The 20630-nt window shown below is 40.4% G+C and overlaps 1 protein-coding gene across 2 annotated transcripts in view; it reads right to left on the minus strand.

The window, feature by feature from the left end:
• The window catches only part of PPP3CA (protein phosphatase 3 catalytic subunit alpha), a 315724-nt gene that overhangs the window by 33049 nt on the left and 262045 nt on the right, over nucleotides 1-20630 (minus strand). For both annotated transcript variants that reach the window (XM_036269387.1, XM_036269396.1), the window contains exons 9-10: nucleotides 6989-7114; nucleotides 4478-4552 (exon numbers count right to left, since the gene is read on the minus strand). In XM_036269387.1, the coding sequence (XP_036125280.1) occupies nucleotides 4478-4552; nucleotides 6989-7114 (201 nt within the window). The remainder of the gene's footprint in view (nucleotides 1-4477; nucleotides 4553-6988; nucleotides 7115-20630) is intronic.

Below are 20630 nucleotides of genomic sequence, written 5' to 3' on the forward strand. Positions count from 1 at the left end.
CGAGCACGGTAATCAGGTGACAGAGGTCAAGGGTCTGAGAGCCAGGTACGCTTTCCCTTGGATCCAGGCCCTTACTTCACTGGCTGTGTGACCTTGGGCTGTAACTGCACCTCACCGTGGCTTAATCACTTCAGATGTAAAATAGGGGTGATCATAGTATCCATATCAACAGGTTGCTTTGAGGATTAGAGATAGTAAGAATACACACACACACACACATACACACACACACACACACACGAATGACAGCAATTATAAATTTGAAAATTAAACAAGGCCAAACAGTTTGGGCAGCTTGCAGTCAGCCTGTGAATCCAAAATCTTATCTTCGCCAACCGAGGACACTTGAGAGCAAATGGTTTATACCTCTCCTCCCTAACCAGAGAATTCGTACTTAAATGACCCTGCCCTGGGAAACTAGAGAACAAAGACCCAATTACTACCATTTGTGCCAGCTAAACCCAAGGATAAGTATCACCGGGGGGATGTTAGACAGGAAACATAGCTGTCTTGAAGAAGGGGGAAAGAAGGGTGAGCTGAATCTCACCCACTAAACAAAGAAGTCAGTCATCATCTTAGGACTTACCCAACAAGATGACCAGATAATTATGTACAAACATTCTGAGATAAGTCACAACAATGTAGAAGAGAACTCTGAAAATCAGCCAGCTACCCAAGACATCTGGCAGAAAAGCTTTGAAACCTATAAGAAGAAGGGTATAAAACTCCTTGAACACCCACCAGGTATGTGCTCAGACTAGCTGAGTTGTCTGCTTGTGCTTTATGCCAAGTGTATTCTGAATAAATTCGCTTGCTTTGCTTCAAAACTGCTGTCTGTCACTCATCTAAATTCACAAGACTGACAAGAGCCAAGGAGGGGACAACCTACCCCCCCCCCCCTTTGATTCAGGGGGATGTCTGGTAACAATTCCTCAAGAATATGAGAAGAACCTCTATTTTCTCTAGATTTATAGACACTAAGAATTCAACCTGATAAGACAAAAAGACAGTCTTCGATTCTAAAGGCACCTCACTATCTTTGACTTTTCAGTTAACACTGGATATGGAGCAAAAGATTGAGGAGGCCCACACAAATGACTCATGAAGAGATCCCCCACCCACTCACCCTTAGCCTAAAAGCAATTTAAGGAAGAGGTTTAATTAAGCCCACTGATGTCTTTGATTTCTGTTTTCACCTCTGCAGCCAATAAGCCCAGGAGCCCGACAGGCAGAACACAGAGCCTGTCCCCAGAGAGACAGACTGCAGCCTGCAAACCACCCTGAGGTTGAGAACAATATTACCCAAAAAAGGAAGGAAGAAAAGAAACTACAAGAAACTGCAGTTCCAAAGAGAGTCAGAGTCCTGGGAAGCTTTACAAGTTGTTCTTTAAGCCCTTTTAAAGAAGCCCATAGTTTTTGTATCATGTCAAATAACATGCTAAGAACACTGTTGGTGGTTTACTCTGAAATGTATAATATCCTAAATTAAACATACTTTTAGTTAATACTCACATTTGCCTTATTTATTCCCAAGAGGGCCTATTTATGAGAGCTGAGCTGAAATATCATGTTTAGAGGCCACAGGTATTTCCCTGCAGGACAGACACAGATTTGAATGTGGCCGAATGAGCTTTCAGTGGTCTGCTTAGAAAGAACATATTCTTCAAAATGCCCTGATATGGGCATTTACTTTTTTTTTTTTTTAAATTATCTTTATTGTTGAAAGTATTACAGACAGATGTCCCTCCTTTTCCCATTGACACTCTCCTCCCTGCGACCCCCTCCCCCTCCCCCTCTTCACCAAGGCCTTCAGGGTACAATTGTCTGTGTCCACTGGTTATGCATACATGCATATAAGTTCTTTGGTTTATCTCTTCCTGCCCCCCCCCCCCCCTTACAAATCCCTTTCCCTCTGAGGTTTGTCACTGTTCCCTACTTCCATGTCTCTGGATCAATTCTGTTCATCAGCTTATTCTGTTCATTATATTCTACAAATAAGTGAGATCATGTGATATTTGTCTTTCTCTGACTGGCTTATTTCACTTAGCATAATGTTCTCCAGGTCCCTAATGGAAATTAACAGGCAAGTGAGGACAAGCAGAGCACACTGATTGGAACTAATTATTTTAAAAAGTCATAAAATATATTATTTCATGTAAGTGACTGGGAGGGTGGGTTATAATAACTCACTTTAAATGAAGTAAACACTGAGTCTTGATCATATTTAACTGTGTAGGGATGCCCACCTGTACTGTTAAAATGTGCAGGCATTTTTGGCTACAATACCTGGCACATAGTAGGTGCTCAATATGTAGTTACTGAGCAAATGGATTATGTATAATTACAAACCTAGGCATTCTATACTATATGTTACATTTTAATTATATGTCTATATTAAAATTATTGGCCAACAAATTTGACTATGACAGAAATTTGTTAACAGAGGAGTATTACTGTATTAATGTTAATCTTTCTTTTGAAAAATAAAAGAAATAAAGTGAAAGGCATCTATTAAAAAGTGTTTGTTGACTTTTAAGATTTAAATTTCACCAGGTTAGTATCTTTCCTTTAGCAAAAATATTTCTGCCATCATGAAAATATCATCTGTTAAATGATATCAGTATCCCTGGAAGAGTTAACAGTAGCAAACTGTGGCTAACATATGAAACATCTAGAATCTAGATAAAGTACAAAACAGCTACTAGTTTCCTTAATATTTCAAAATATATACATAGATTCACTTAAATTTTTACAATTATTCTTTAGATAATTCTAACCTAGTAAAAGTCTCTCTCTCTGTGTGTATATATATATATTTTTCCTCTCCTTCCTTATATTGTACATCCCCTTGCAATGTGATATACGACTAGAGAATAGCATATGGATGTCTTCAAGTAATGAAGACAAAGAGAAGTTACAGAAGGAGAAAAACTATGAGATGGTAGGGATAATTGTATGTTTTAAATTTACCTACGTATATAGACTCATTTTATATGAATGAGTCAACACTTCTTTTTTACTTTTTGCCTGCAGCATTAGGTATTCTGCATTTATAGATGTGACTTGTATTAAACTCAAAAGAACATTAAATCACACTGTTCAGATATAACTTTCAGAAGGGGTCACTTTCTCTCTTTATTTTACCTAAGCACAGTTTTTAAAGGTAAAGAGTTTATCAATTTAAACTTGCCATAATATCTGTTTCCCTTGCCACTTTCACCCTTTGTTTCATAATTTGTGTAACTGTATCGATATTATCTGTTTACTTACCTTTCTCTCTAACCAGACTGCAATTTCATCAGGTCGCAGGAGTCCTGGAACCCTGAACGCCCCACACTAAGTGGTATGGTTCTTAGGACACGCTTCTGGAAGTCAAGGGTGCTCTTGCACTTTCCTCTTCTAACTACTTTTTTGTTATTTTTCATTCATTCTGGGGTGCCTTTCTAAGGAGCAGAGTAATTTTTCTCTCCATCTCTAACCTCCTCAATCTTTGTCTTTTACAGAGAAAGCATGCTTTTTGAGGGTAGCTGAACACAAATAGCATCCTAAAAAACAATAATTTTAAAAACCTAACAGCTTATTCATTACTTCTTACACATATAAAAATATTGAGATTCACATAAATATCAATATAGTAATATGTAAATATCTTCTTTTATCATAGACATTAAAATCTGAATAACTGACAGGATCAATCTCATTTAAAGGGCACTTTTATTTACTTTCTTTTTTTTTTTTTTATCCTCGGGCCGGGGACAAACCACAACCGAGGCACGTTCCTTTAGTGGGAACTGAACCCGGGCCTCTCTGGTCTGCGGGCCGATGCTCTAACCGCTGAGCGAAACCAGCCAGGGCTTAAAGGGCACTTTTAAAAGTTACCCAGTAGCCCTGGCCAGTTTTCTCAGTGGTTAGAGCATTGGTCTGCAGACCAGGGAGTCCTGGGTTCAGTTCCCATTAAGGGCACATACATTGGTTGCCTTTCGTCCCTGGCCCTGGTTGGGGTCGTATGGGTGGCAACCAGTCGATGTGTCCCTCTCACATGGATGTTTCTCTCTCTTCCTCCCTCTCTCCCTCCCGCTCCATCTGAAGATAATTGCAAAAATGCCTCGGGTGAGGATAAAAATAAATAGATAAAAATTACCAGTAAATGGTAACATCTGCTAGGAAATAAAGGACTGAATTTTTTTTTTTTTAATCAAGGAGACAAAAAGAAGTTACTTAGTAATGTGAGATACTGAAAGATGGTTCTTAAAACAGTTCACTACTTCAACAATGTTTTCAGGTTAATGGAAAAATTCTCTTAAGGTTTTCATTTCTTATGTTTTCAAAGCAAATAAAAATTATAATCTTTCATTCTCAATAGTATATTATGATTGAAAAAAATCCATATCTTAGACATTCATTCTTAGGGTTAGCAATGAGATATTACGGAATTCATCTGGCGAATAGCATGAGCACAAAGGCTCAAGCCTCTTACCATCAAATCCATCTTCTTCTGACCCTAGTTCATCGTCTGAGCAGATGTTGAGGACATTTACCAGCATCTCAGTCACTAAAGAGAAACAACAACAACAATAAAAAAGAAGTCCAGATTTTCTATCATAACCTTAGTTATTTCTCAGGCATTTTTAATGAGCAAGCTTAGCAATAACATTTCTTACCTAGTTTGTAGACAGAATCTCCTACAAAGTAGTTTCTATAAAATCCAGGTCACAAAAAATAAGAGGCTTTATAATTTTATATAGACTATGTTTATAAAATTATTAGATTGTGCCTACAAAATCCAATGGTAAGGTTTACTAGCTATAGGTCAGGAGACAATAGACAAATCAAATATATGGATGTGAATATACTATAAATCTATGAAAGAGAAAATGAATATACTATAAATCTATGAAGGATGTTACTTTTGAATTTTTATTTGTATAATGAGATCTAGATTGAGAACAGATTACAAACTTCTGCTCCGCAGGGACTAGGTAAATGTTGGATCGCTTTATACCTATTTTTAATTCTCCAGAGACCCGGCACAGCGATAGGCATGTGCTTTGCATTTAATAAAATCTGTTGATTGATTAATAAACTGAACATTTAAATGTAGATATTGTTATATTTTATTATCTTAAAAAAATAAAGGTTAGGTAAATTTAATAAGAAACGTAGTTTAGTAAACAGAATACACAAAAGTGTTATACACAGAAAATTAACATTGCATCATTTTTACACTAATGTGCATTCTATTTACAGCTAACATTTAAAAAAATTAGGCTAGGGTCTATCATGAATGTGAAAAGAAGCTTGTCCACTATTTCTTCAAGAGTTACTTTTTAAAATCAATGTTCTAGATTTGAAAATATACGATAAAGAGTAAACTTTCAGTAGGAAAACATTAGTCCAGAGCTTCATTTTAATTATCAAAAGTGATTATGTATACAATTACATTAATGTTCTTTGATCATAGGTGTTCAAAATCTGAATAATTAACGGAAACGACTCAAGTGGAGGGTGTGCGAAGGCTGCCCAGCGGCGGTCGGAGCTGCATTGCTTCTGTCTCCAGAGAGCACAACAGAGGACACCGAGGTCTGTGACCTGACCAGAGCAAGAGGGTGGTGACATGGACTAGAACTGGGAACGTTTACCAGGGACTATTAAAATTCACTTTAGATTTATTCTGGTATATAAAATAAAGACTTCTTTGCTGACAAATTCATAACTTCCTACTCATTTTAGGGCATTTAAAGAAAAACAATACAGTAGGAAACTAAATATTGCATAAATTAATTATTGTAAATAAACAAATATTTCAGAAATATGTGTAGTGTTTCTGAAACGTGTGCAAACTCGTATCTTGATTACAGTGCTGGTCAGCTTCTCCTGTGATGAGTGAGACGGGCATGGAGAAGGAGCCAGCCCAGCCCCGCCAGGGTCGCTGAGCCTAACACTCAGACTCAGGAGCTGCGGCCCTGCATCAACATTTTTGCTGAGGTTTAGGTCTAAATATAAAAACAAAACAAAGGGGGAAGGACAGAAGGCAGGAAGGAAGGAAGGGAGGGAGAGAGAGAGGGAGGGAGGGAGGGAGGGAGGGAGGGAGGGAGGGAGGAACCTTTGTTTTGTTTTTATATTTAGGAAGGAAGGAAGGAAAGAAAGCTAATTCTTCTGGAAAACTGGGGCAAGTTAATAGACAACTTTTTAAATGTAAATATGTCTCACCCTGTAACACACTAATGGCCACTATTTTTACTAAACTACTTTTTGTTCTTGTACATGTAGTTCTTCAAAATATTGTAGTCATCAATCATTATTATACAATTATTACTCTTACTATCAGAAATGTGAAAAAAGCATTGTTATCATAACCTTTTAATTTGATGAGCAGTTATAAAATAAAATAGTACCTTTACATTATAATATAGAGAGATTAAAAAGGTAGTCATTATGACTTGAAACCAATTAAAATGACATTTGTGTTATTTCTGAGTTGTATTATTCTGAGATTATGTTAATTCTCTTCCAAGTCCCTATTTCTTTTGTGGAATGTTAATTCATTCATTGTATTCTTTTAATAAGATATTCATCAACACTTTCAAATCATACCTCTCGTTGTGCAGTTTGTCAGTTTTATTGGTTAGGCCAGCGACTTTCAACCTTTTTCATCTCAGGGCACACATAAATGAATAACTAAAATTCTGTAGCACACCAAAAAATATATTTTTTGCTGATCTGACAAAAAATTAGGTATAATTTTGTTTTGTTCATACTAGAAAGCTATTATGGTGCTGCCTGTTGTCATTTTTTTTATTTGACAATCTAAGGGTAAAGAGGTCAGTGCACCTGACTAAATAGTCAGGTAGTGCAGTTTTAAAATTTCCTGCAGCACCCAGGTTGAAAATCACTGCGTTAGGCTCCAATGTTTCATGGTAAAATAACCCCCATCTCCTCTCCTTCCTGTACCATTTCATTAAGAGCATTTCAGGATTCCACAACACACCTTTTTCCCCAACAAATGGCAGAGACCAAGTGAAAACATCCATGAAATTTGGAAGCCAGTATGGATGAGGAGAACAGTTGAATTGCCTGATATTCATGACGTTGTTCTCATACTTCAATACTGCAGCTGAAAACAACAAAAAGAGAGATCTTAGATTCACAAGCACATATTTCTGCTTCTCCACATGGCTTTGGTTGATCAAGAAAATTCAACTGTCTGGCTTAAGTTCCAAAATACCAAGGCAAAGAGCTTAATTTATCATGAATGTTTACAGTACTTATGGACTTAAACTTCACACAGTGTTACATGTAGCTGCACGACATATGAATATTAGATATAAAATAGCATTCTAATTTGGCAAATATTTATATAAAATAGTTAATCAAATGTCTTTCAGGAACTGAATCCAAGAACATTCTGGTCTTACTTAATATCTGATGACACTAATAAAAGTGCCATAGCTAAGCCAGTTTGACATATTTAATAATGTCAAATATTTGAATAGAATTTATTTTTATTTTTTACAAGGCGCATTTTTTTCCCAGCAGAATTAACAATACGTGTACAATACGGTTTAAATTAGATGGCGTTCTTGACTTAATAAAGTAAAAGTTTGGATTGAATTCTGCATAAAATAATATGCTGGTATCTGACTCCACCCTTGAATTCTGAAAAGGATGAACCATTTATAATTTAGGAAAATGGATCTGTCTTCTCACTGCTTTCTGGATGTCTGCAGATTGGATGTACCCTCACATAGAGATCCTCAGCGTCTCACTTATAACTGGATTCAGAAATTCAGTCTCTCTTTTTTGAAATTGTTTTTAGAGAGAGACAGGAGGGGACAGGGAGAGAGAAACTTCGATGAGATGCATGCCTCCTACTGGGGATTGAGCCGAAAACCCAGGCATCTGTCCTGACAGGGCATCAAACCGGCAACCTCTGGTGCATGGGAAGATGCTCAGCCAACTGAACCACACCTGCCAGGGCCAGAAATGCATTCTCTAGCAATACTGATACAGTATTAGCAAGTCTCCGAGTACTTTCAATGAAGCAACCTGTTTTAATGGGGTCATCTCTTCTATGAATAGACGATTTTAAGTTGTGGGAAACTGTCAAGTTGAGTTTACATCATTTTTACCACTCCCTGATCCTATTTCTGCCTTCAGGAAAAATTCAGAACAAGTATACATATGTTTCTAAATGACAGTTTTTTAAAATATCAAGGACAATCTCTCATATCATACCATCCTGAATTGTGACAAAATTTCATTTTTATTATGCTATCATGGCATAAGCAGCATTTTATTAGAGGAGATTACTGAACAGATCCTAGATGATATCAGATGGGTTTTTTTTCTCTTCTGTTTTTGTTTAGGGGTCTGGAATACAGAAAAAGTTAAGTATTTCACTACTTTTTAATTTTTAGACTGACTTCTATATAAAGTATATTGTAGCATGTGATTATAGATAACAAAAAAGCCCTTAAAAATCTATTTTTGAAAAGCTATTGAAAGTATACTAGGTTTAAGCTTTTACATTAAGATCTTCACTAATATTACTTCTTAGTTAACAATATCTTTTTAAAATTTGATTCGAGAGAGGAAGGGATACATATATATCGAGAGAGAGGGAGAGAGAGAGAGAGAGAAACATCTATTGGTTGCCTCCCATACGCAGGGAACGAACCCACCACCTGCTGGTGTACGAGACAATGAGACAATGAGCAATGAGACAATGCCCCAACCACCTGAGCCACACCGGCCTGGGCACTTAACAATGTCTGGAACACAATATTGCTTTCATAACTCTACATTTGCTCTTCCACATGGAATACTTTCTCAGAAACCTCTGATTACCCAAATTCTCCCCATTCTCTGGTGTACAGTCCAAACACTATCCCCTCACTGAAATATTTTCTGATTTCTTCTGGTGATACAGCCTTTCCTTCCTCTGAATTCCGAAAGCTTGTGACTTACACTTCTGTATTGCATTTATCATTCAATTTTGCTCACGTATATATGTAGATACACAACATTTCTCTATTTCTTTAAGGACAAGTGCCATTACAACAGACTGTCTATTTCTCTGTGCTTCATATATATCCTTTTCAGCATAGATGCTCAGAAGCATCTTGATATCTCCCTTACAATCTTTTTCAAGAAATTCTTCCTGATGCCTTTAACCCTTTCTCATGTGAGTTGGCTTCTAGAACCTTTTCCTCACCTGCTCATCCCTCTTCTGGACACGGGCCACAAAGGCCATGCTGCTGTGAAGCTGTGTTCAGAACTAATGCAATCTTCTGGGTGGGTATCAGCGCAGACAGTGCGGAGTGTGGGGAGGACAGGTTGTTTTCGGTGATTTGGAGACTACATGGATTGTATTACAGCCTAATAATATGTGGAAGTTTTCAGCATCTTGCAGTTAACAACAATCATACTTGAGAACAGTAAGGTCTTTGGCTTTGAATCATGTTTCTGCCTGACCAGTGGGGAATTATAGGAAACAGTATCCCCGACACATTGGGAATGAGAACCGCAGACAATGTAGTCAACATTGATGTGAAGAGAGAGTTACTCTCCTCTTGCCACGGAACTCTGAATTCTGCACATGCTCCTGCAAGCCCTTTCTTCTTCACATTATGCTATGTGACATTTGGGCTAAGTATACATTCACATTGTATTGAAACATGCAGAAGGAAAAACTCATGGCCAATTATCTTACCAATGCTTCTCATCCGCCACACAGAAAAGGTAAAGGGTCTCTACTATTTTGGAATACTGCATATTCTTAACAAGAACATATCCTTGTATCTCCCAAGGAATGTGTAAAGGTTCTAAGTTGTCTTTTTGCAGAGTGATTTGTCCTTTAAGTTTCCTCCCATTTTTATTAGCATAAGGTTGGTACAGCAGGAAGGAAAGTAAGTGTTGTAACTAACAGTGCCCTGCAGGAACAGGAGAGACTTTATAACATGTAATTGGATCCTTACTGCAAATCTGAGAAGCAGGTGTGACTGGCCTTATGTTACAGACTAAGGAATTGAGGCTGAGAAATGAAGTGACTTGCTTAAGATCATGCAACCAGCAACTGGAAGATCTCAGTCATGTGCAAACTCGGCTTTTACTGACCCCAAATTTACTGCCTTTCCTGCCTGTCTCTCATAAACTATAAATGCATGAATTCTAGTCCTAGCTGTTATACTAATTTAACTTTCAATATGATCTTCATAACCAAGGGCAGTTTAGCTTTTGCCTAAATACATGTTTGAGAAAAATAAAATAGGATACAAACTCACAAGTGAGAGCAAGGCTTGTCTAATAGCAACATCGGTTGTTTGGTAGCATTTATTCATTTGACACTGCTCTACACAATTTATCTGAGTGCCTACTAACAAAGCATGTACTATTTTCAGAGTTTATTTTTGTCTGTTCACAGCAGAAATAATAAATTTTAACAGTAGCTAGCTACATTGACCAGACTCTGCTATACACCAAGCACTATATTTGGTCCTCTACAAACAAACACAAATCTTCACAATATCCCTATATCCCTCACAAGTAGTTCTTATCATCTGCCTTTTGAAAAGATGCAAACAGAGAGGCTGTTTGCCCAAGGCCACTCTTGAGAGGCAGCAAACTTCAGTTTGGGCCTGAATCCGAAAGCCCTGATCTGTCGCACGTTGCAAGATGCTCTCACCCTAACTGCATAAATCATTCAATGCCTACCACGTTTTGGACACAGATTCTCTGTCCACATTTGTTCTTTTGAAAAAAGATCACTGGACCGGAAGGCCAAGAACCCTGACTGCTAGATGGAGTCCGTCATTAATGAGTCACGAGACACAGGTTTGCTAACTGTCTCCCGGTCCGAATTGCCTCACCTGACTACATGGGTCTGTCTAGGTAACTGATGACTTCTTCCAGATCTGTGTGATGTTAATGAACTTCTGGGACAAAGACCTCATCATTAGTGCAATGATTGATTAATAGTCTCAGCAATTTTAGAGGCGATTCTTAGAACTTTTTTCTTATTTTACTATAGTTAAAGAAATGAATTTAAAAATGCAAACATACAAATATGCATTCTTTTTTCTTTAACAACATAAAATATTCATGCAAAAATACTTCCCAAATAACCTAACATTAATAAGTTACTCTCGAATTTTGAGGTTTTGTATAACAGATATATATTACAAAAATACATGAAAAAAACGAAACCAAAACAGTCCAAAATATCTGGTCACGAAATTCACAGCTCACATTTCATCTGCCACCTCCCACATCCTCCGCCCCTGCCACCTGCCTCTGACTGTCGCTGGGGTTGCCAAACTCAACTGCAGCCCTAACAATGTGCTCTCCTCCAAACTACTTGGAAGACGTTTATCTCCAGTGCAACATAAATAATACAAATGGTTGTACTTCGAGAATCCCTTGAGACCACCTCCTGAGACTGTATCTGAGAAATAGACAGAGAAAAAGAACAGTCTCCCCTCAAGGAACTGCTCATATCCACACGACCACCCAGTGTCATTTAACGACTGTATCAGAGCCCAGAGAGGGCATGTGCCGTGTGCGGGGTTCAAGTTAGTAAGCATCATTTAGAGCAGACCAGACGGCCCTGAAACAAAGGCTCTTGGTTGTACATGCAGGTGTGAAGAAAGGTCAGAAGAAAATTTGGTATAATGGAGAGAAACTAATCCCCATGAACCTGGAGGCCTGAGTGCCAGTTCTTCTCTGATGCCAAAATTACGGTCTTAAAGTTATGCCATTACTTGGCCCGCTCATTTCAATGTGCCTGTAGAACCCTCCGCTAGCATGTCAGACATGCTTACGTAGAAGGTGAAAAAATTAGTGCTCGAGGGACTGCTCCTACTTGGGAATGGGGAAGAGCCACTGAACCTCCACTGTTTCTAATGACACAACTAGGTCCCTGAATATACTGAAACCCAAGGACCCAGGGAATAGAATCTAAATCTTATTCCATTCCTCTGCCTGCCAAGCCATGCACAAATTGCTAGGCCATTTCCAAATCTGTAAATTAAAGGGGTCTTGCCTTCTTTAAAATTCAGAATTTTGATAAGACACAAAAACCCACATTTTATAAGAACTTGATAACATTTCTCAACACTTCCTTTATATTTACCATCACCAGGGAAGTTGATGATGGGGCAATGGGTGACAAAAATAGAAAGATCAAAAGAGAGCTTCTAATTCAAGAGAAGTTGTCAAAATATTGCTAGCAAGATGCACTGACTGGCTCACCAAGCCGTGAGCTCCACGCATTCCAAGCAGGCGGCCAGGGGAATGTGAACTCCATTTCCCAAAACACCCGGCATACCCCAGGCGTTCTCCATGCTGCTAGAGCGGATTTAAACCAGGGGAGAGGAGAAGTCAAAAGAATGGAAATTACAAATTTTATTCCCTTTCTCACCCTTCTACTTACATTTTTTATCTCTGAACTCCATCTGACCATCTATTCCCATCTTTAAAAGATGGGACACCGGGACAGAAAAGAAACAAAGATGAGAGAAAAGAAAATGGGGGTACTCCGAAATTATTATAATCCATGCAGAAATAGAAAAAAAAACTGCAAAATAGACCGAGGATGTTTTTTCTTTTTAATTCTTTGACTTGAAGATACTCTAGAGAAACAGCTAGTCTCAGCGTGTTCTTTTTGCAAAGTCCTACCACCACAGAAGGAGGCATGATGGCTTGATAGGTAAAATTTTGAGGTAGGACCTAGGTACTCATAATGTCCTTTAGCAGTAGTTTAAGATGTTGTTGGCATGAAAGGGTTTTTGATTCTGGGAGAGTTGCTATATATTTTTTTTAATTTATGTTTTCCCATAAAAATGATCTTTTAGGATACAATTTTCATTGATGATTTTGTGAATATATATATATATATATATATATACATATATTTACTTATATGTTTATTCACATATATAGTGAATATACAAACGCATAGACTTTGTAGTAGGTAGTCCAGCATCTATGGACACAGTCTCTAGGATTCCTTCCATTTCAAAATCTGACTTCTAATTAGTTTCCTTTTTTTTTATTTCCACCCCAGATGTCTTGTACTTGCTTGATGAATTCTGTTTTCAAAAGATTCCTTTTCAATATATTATTACTAGAGACCTAGGTTAAGGAGAACTTACTAATTCATGAGGACTTCACTTGTTACTTTTACTCTATAGCTCATGTCGCTTACAAAGATGGATTTCATGTCTTCAATTTTTAGGTAATTTTTGTCATAATGATATTCTTCAGTATGGGTGTCTTGAGGAATTTAATGTTTCAATTGCTTGATTCAGCACTTAACATAGGTCTGCACAGGCAAATGCTCAGTAACTTCCATGTAATGACTGGATTCCAACCAACATGAACTATTTTATTATTGATGGATACAGACAGTAGGTACATCTAATTTTCTTGAAGCTCTGAGCTAATGATTTTGTATTTATCAAGATACACAAACACACCCTGGTCGGTGTGGTTCAGCCTCAGCCCGTACACTGAAGGGTCTCAGGTTCTATCCCCCACCCAAGATGGGACGCATGTGGGAGGCAACCAAACAAAGTGTCTCTCTCACATTGATGTTTCTCTCTCCCCCTCCCTCCCACTCTTTCTAAAAATCAATGGAAAAAATATCCTCCAGTGAGGATTAACAAGAACATCAAAAAGATACGCAAAAACGTTACTATATATCATCCTTTCATGCCTACATCTACTCCTTGATCCAATCCCTACCTTGTACACAGTGTCATGGCACCTATGACATGACACCTTCTTGAATACCCTTATAAGTCTCCTACATAAAACTTGGACAATATCTTACATGAAGAAAAGAGTACCACATGCATGCGTTTATATTTATTGAACATATTATTACCAACCTAAGATATAAAACCAATCTAAACTTCCTAATCTCAAGTTCTCTTCAGTCTTAAATGTCCACACAATTTCTTTTCTACCACCTCATATTAATAATAAAAAGAGTAAGTACTAAGAGTTTTGTTGATGGTTTCCGCTTTGTTCCTTCATAAGTTCTTACATTTTATACCATTTCTCCACAGACTGTTCTAGGTTTAAAAATCACTATGAAAAATTATTTTCCTAGTGTGGGTAATTCTACCAATATGCATCAGGCTAAAGATATTTATTAAATAAATGAAGGGATTTATTTTTTTGGTTTGGTGTTACCTTATTGTTTTGTATCAGTAACAAGAAAACTACTTGGCCTACAATTTCTTAGCAAATATCAAATGACAAAATGGTGATATGTATTTATATTTTCTATACTGAAATAAGTGATCTGGGCAAACAGCTGCTCAAGACCAATCAGGGGGATCCTTAGATTCTCAATAATGGCAGGGAAAATGTAAGAGCTGGGAAAACCATTGCCACTGGACAAAGTGTCTGGATTAATTTTATCCAATTTGTAAAGCATTTAGATTACATTTATGTCCGTGGCTGTAATGCTTTAAAAAATGTTTATGTCAATGCCCAAGGCTCTGTCCATGCTTAAGACAGGCCCAAGACTCTAGAGAAATGGCCCCTCGCCTCAAGCCTGCATACTTTGTAGGGCAGTGGTGCTGCGGAGAAAGAGGCGGAGCATCTGCTCAGGACGGCCTGGCACTGATTCTACCCCTTCCAGAGACACCCACCCCATCTCCCTCTCCCACCAAGGGCAGGGTCCGATCTGGTTGGCTCTGTATCTGGCTCTGGAATCAGGTGGGACCAGATATCTCTAAGTGTATGATGGTTATTCCTGAATTGTGGGATGAGGTCCAGGCAGGAAGGAACTGAGGTGCAGCCTGGGGTGAGAGTCTGGGCCCCGCAGGCCATGCTGCATGGACGGTGTCACGGAGCACCGAGTGCTCCTGCTGGAGTCAGGGGCCTGCGGCAGGCGGCTCCAGATACGCTGCACTCGCTCCCATGTTCACATCACGACGACACGGTTTTCACCTTAGTTCACTCTATCAGCAGTTCAATCCCCCCTTACAATGGTATTTCCCGTCAAGCCGTAAATCATCTTTCTGTCCATAAATGGTATCTTCCCGAAGCCCGGAACTACTTTTTGATTGGAAAATATTTCGGGATGTTGTAAATGTCAAGTTTTCCTAAGATTAAAATGCTTCTTATAAGTAATTCTGTCATGTCGCCTAGTTTAAAAGTCTAAAACATCAAAATATAATTTTCTTCATCAAGAAGGATAGACACTTACATCTCAGAATTTTAGCCGATGATGCTTTCCTTGTCCACCTTGAAACCTGACTTTCAATCTCCTCTTTCTCCCTTGACCGACCTTAGTATTGATTTTCTTCTTGGTTGCCATTTTACTCTTTGGTCTTCATTGCTAAATTAGCTTGTTTGCCATTCTGATTTTCCTCTCAAATCCAAAATACATTTACTTAATGAATCTACTTAATTGCTTAATTTTACTGTCAGTAGCTTTTCCTGGAACTGAGTTACAGACCCATGGAATGTATATTTCTCTATCTCTACATCATATATCCACTCACCCACCCCTATGAAGACTCCTCTGATCTACAGAACACGGGAACCACACGGAACCTACTTTAATTTTCTTTTAGATTTTCTTAAAGCTAGGTATATCATAGAGGAAAAAAAAAGTTTTAACTGTTTACATCAAGGTTTAAAACACATCTTCCCAGAGGTTTATTACAGTTTCCAGCCAAACTGAAGAGTGTCAAGCCAAGTGCCCCCCTGCCGTTGTATTTCTTGACCCTGAAAGATGCGACTCTACCACTGCTTGCTTAAATGTCACTTCCCGGCGAAGCTTACTTTTGTGCCCAAAGACTCATTTCTACCCTCATTGCATACCACTCTTTTCTCTGTAGTACTTTCCAAATATATTTCAATTATTGGTGGAATTCTTTACTTAATGTCTGCCACACTGCCAGATTATAAACCCCCCAAGGCCAGGGCCCTGTCCACTTCGTATCCCCGGCGCCCATCCTGTAAGTTCTCAGTAAAGGTGCTGCACTGGGGAGTGGATGGGGTTAAAAGTCACTTTTACAGGTGGGAAATTACTAAGACTGAAGAGGCGGGGAAGGGGGAGGAAGGGGGGGAGTCATTTCATTACTGCATTTTATTTCTGTTTGGAATATTTGGGTAATTATGAAATAGCTTTTCCCTCAGGGCTACAGGTTCACAGGAAAAAAAATAATTCAAATGCGCACACCGTTCTGCAAATGTTTAACTCCAACTTGGAAAGGACACACAGCAGTCATTGAAAGTGAGATCGAGCTCTGTGAGTCAACACTAATAGGATACTTTTGGACACTATCTTGCTATTAATTCCCAGCAAGAAATGCCTCAGTCAAAGCCTATACTGACTCCCTGCTATGTATCAGGCACGCTACTTAGCTTGACCATGGGTATCAAAAAGCCCCTCCTTCAAAAGAGTTATAATCTAATGAGGAAGTCAGAGGAATGCTAACTCTAGGAAAAGCTAACTAGAAAGATAAATTAAATGATAAGCACAAGGGCAAACGATTGCTTCTGCAGGCATTCAAGGAAGGATATCACAGTCTTTAGGGCAACACAGACTGAAATGGGTCTAGTTCATCTGGATGGGGGCAGAGGCGTGAACAGGCGTCCAGATGGGAAAAGCTGTGTGGAGAAGAGAAAGCCAGAAGTTGTCCGGGGCAGTGGGTGCAACAGTGTGGCTCTGGTAAAGGTCCATCCAGAGAGAAGCAGACAGACAGGTCATCCAGGTAGCTCAGCCCACGAAGTGAAATTATAACTAAGACACTGAGCAGGAGGAATTCCTGCTGGGAGCTTCTATGAAGCCCCACACTGACATGTGGCGTAACAACAGTCACCAGGGCTGTGGGCCCCAGGCTGTTGAAACCTTGTGTAGTTATCTTCCCATTTCAGTTACAGGAAAAACACAAAAGATGGAAGAGGGATCGAATTACAAAACCAAAGAGAGCTGGCCTGAACCAGGATGGCCCTGAATCTGACTTCCAGGAGACCCTGAACCTCATTATACCCTGCACCTCACTCACCCTTATTAGAATACCTTAGCATGCTAACCGACACGCCCTCAGGGGCCTTGACAGATCTGACAGGGACCACATAGGGAAAGGAGTGGCACCCCAATTCTGGGAAAAGATCAGCCCATGCCCCCAAACTAATACATATGCCTCCCCCTCGTTATACTGCCCCACCATCATCCCCCCTTCTCGAGAAGGAGAAGATGTGTGGGTTTGACTCCGCTCTCCATCCTCTGGCCACAGCCTGTGCTGCTCGACCCTGGGCTTCAGCTTCCTTTTTGGTTCCAGGACGCCCAATGGAGGAGGAACCCTCGAAAGGGCAGAAGGTCCTTCCCAGGGACCAGGTCCCCACACAGGGGGCCTGGACAATCGACAGTGGCAACAACAGCCATGTGAAACATTCAATGATGCTGTGTTTATACTGCACAGCATTATTTTCAAGGCAACTTCCTCTCTCATTCACAAAGTAGTTTTTCCTCATGTTACAGAGATGTGACCGCATGCCAATACAATTAGAGGAGCTAGTTGTTTAATGGCAGGGCTGTGATTCAAATCTACACCCTCTGTCCCGGCATCCTACAGGTGTAAGCAGGGGCGGCAGGGGAGGGGTCAGGAGCAGGTAGGTGGTGAGAAGACAGCTGTGTAAGGGCAAGAACGAAGTGAGTTAGCATGAGCCACGCCACGGGATGGACGCTTACTGTCCGAACCTCCCGAAAGCTGCCTTTAATTGCAGGCAAGTATGAGCAACAAATCAGAACTACTGCACATTTCAACGTGAAGCTGATCACACAACTATTACCGATTTTAAGATGGCAGAATACACCCATTATTCTTACTCTGTTATTTTGCCAGGGAGCTATTACTTAATTTGCAGAAGCTTTAAGAATACATCAGACTGTGACAATGAGGGTATAATTCCAGGGACCTGTATGGTCAGCTATTGCTAAGAATCAAACAGTTAACTCCGAGACTTTCCACTGTTCCCTTTCCACTGACTGTGTTCCGAAGGTGCTTGCCACTCGGTTCGGTTGCACTGCCTTTTAAAATTCTCGTTAACATTTATTTTATTCAAATACAGCAATCCTCACTTCCACAGTGAAAAACTGCCTCCCACTCCCGCATACTGTACACCGTGTGTTAGCATAACCACTTTTAAGTGCTTCAGACACGACACAAAAGCCTTTTGAAATTATGCTCCAACTGAAGAATATGTCTTTCTTCTTCCTATCAGCTTCTTTTTTTCCCTCGGAAGAATTTCTGCTTTTATGAGAAGGTCCCCGAAACGAAATGCTTCTGTCCAGTTCCTGAGATACTGTGATGTACCCGAAGGCACGGGAACCCAGGGAAGGAGCCCCAGAAGCTCCGAGCCAGCAAGCGGCTGGCGGCTGCCGTCCTTCGGCCCGGGCCTGGTTAAGGCAGAGCTGAAGGCACACCGTGTGCGGAGACCGGCCGTGGCCTCGGCAAGGCTGCGTCACCCGGCAGGTGCCGAGAGGAAGAGCTCCGAGGCTGTTCTAGGGAGCAAAATCCCAACCTCCTTCTTTATTTTAACTGACTTTTTAGTTGTTAGAAACTTGTAAGTATAACCCTGGCCGGTTTGGCTCAGCGGTTGGAGCGTCGGCCTGCGGACCAGAGAGTCCCGGGTTCAGTTCCCACTAGGGGTACGTACCAAAAAAACCCCCAAACTTGTAAGTATAGTATGTGCTACTTAGTAGTGAGTCTCTGTCAAGAAAATGACTTGTCTGGGCAACTCCCTTTACAGGGCTTATTGGAAGAGATATTTCTAAAATAACAAAACAATAAAAACCTTAGTGTCCATATTTTATATACTTTGGGTAAATAACAGGATCATGGTGGGACATGCAAGGTGAGCTCCTGAGTCCTGCAGGCGCTGGAAGTACCGCCGGGAACTCTCTGGCACGAGACCAGAAGCCCTCACCCCACCAGAGGGAATCAGCTCTTACTGGTTTTATACAAAAGGCTTCAAGATTGAAATTTCTGTCTGGGAAAAAAGTGGTTGCTGCTTAAAAATAAAGAAGTTTCAAAAACACTGGCTTTAACTTTAAATTTTCCTCTTTCTAAACAAATGTTAATCATTCTTTAATGCCTTGAAGGAGAAGAGGAGGAATTGAAACCTAGACTCCTTATGATTGATTAAATTTAGTTTTAAATCCTAGCTCTAGAAATCAAATTGTTCTCCCCCTCTCTCTCTCCATACATCCATACACACACACACACAAACACACACACCCTCAGAAACCAGCCTTTCCCCAGGATAATCAACAACCCCGAGGAAGATCATAGCCAGGACCTGACCAATGGTCACACGGTCTGGACCGCTGGCAGGCTAAAGATAACATTTCGACCTGAGTTATGTTCCAGTTTCTGAGCCCAAAGATGGAACAACCCCCTGGCTACTTTCATGAGTCTGGACTGATGGACACCAGAAAAGATCTCAGAACTGTCCTCAAAACCTGAAGAAATAATTTATTACCCTTTCCTCACCTCCAACCAACCACCTCCCAGCATAACCCCAAACTCCCAACCCAGGGTGCATTGTGATTTTGTCCTCTGTAATCTATAACCTACAAGCCACAGGGGAGTCAGGTCCCTAGAACATTAGAGGTCCCCTGGAAGGCGCCATTCATCAATAAAATAGCCAATCTTTCTCCACCACTACTCTGTGTCCAGTGTTTGGCTCCACTAGCATGGGGTGGACAAACTCTGTTTTATAACACAGATCGCATTTTACCTTAAACGAGGTCTTTTCTGACCATTCTAGAAAAATTACCCTTGTCGAATGTACTTGGCTCTCTTACTTTATACTTAATCTAATTGTGTCTTATATTTTTATTTGATCGCCCAAATGCCTTGCTTTGTCAACCGGCTGATGAGCCCTTGGCGTGCTGAGGACATGTTTTCTCTCACTTCCCATGCTTCTGGCCTCACAGCCCTGAGGGCAGCATCTCCGCTTTAGGAACCAGGCAACTAGAAAAGGACAACTGTCCCTTGCCCCCGGCATCCACGGTTGTGACGGGAACTGCGTGGTGCCTACTGGTATCGTGCTCCATGGCCGCAGAGGGGGGCCTGCCTCAGTCACCACAGCCGTGTAAGAGAGGGACAGGCTGCCACAGACTCCGGCCGACAAACTCTGCAGGTGACGGGGGAGGGGGAGAGTCACGCTCTGGATGATACGTGGTAGCACTGTGATTACATGAGGCTTGCCTTTCGGAGCAGGGTCCCTGAGAGACCCAGAAGGTGTGGGTCAAGGTCCAGCCCTGAGCAGGAGCAGGTGAGAACTGCTAAGCAGGAAATCAGGGCACAGTCAAAAAGGGAGGCCTGCTTCCCACAGGGAACGTGAACTACAAGACAAAAACAAAGACAACTACCTATTCATTAGGGCTGAGGACCCAGAATAGGCGTTTGGTTATAAAGGTGGCCCAGGCCAGCCGCAGGCATCTGGACTCCAGCCTGTGACAGGAAGCACAGGTCACAACTCGGGCATGGGAATGCTCCTCCTTCCAGGAGTTCACCCTGGCTCAGAAATGAGGCTGCCTTTCCCGCCTCTCCTGGGCTGGACCTCACCTCACAAATGTTATTTGATTGCTTTTTCTT

This window comes from Molossus molossus, unplaced genomic scaffold (genome assembly GCF_014108415.1).
Source record: "Molossus molossus isolate mMolMol1 unplaced genomic scaffold, mMolMol1.p scaffold_m16_p_1, whole genome shotgun sequence".
Classification (NCBI taxonomy): Eukaryota; Metazoa; Chordata; class Mammalia; order Chiroptera; family Molossidae; genus Molossus; species Molossus molossus.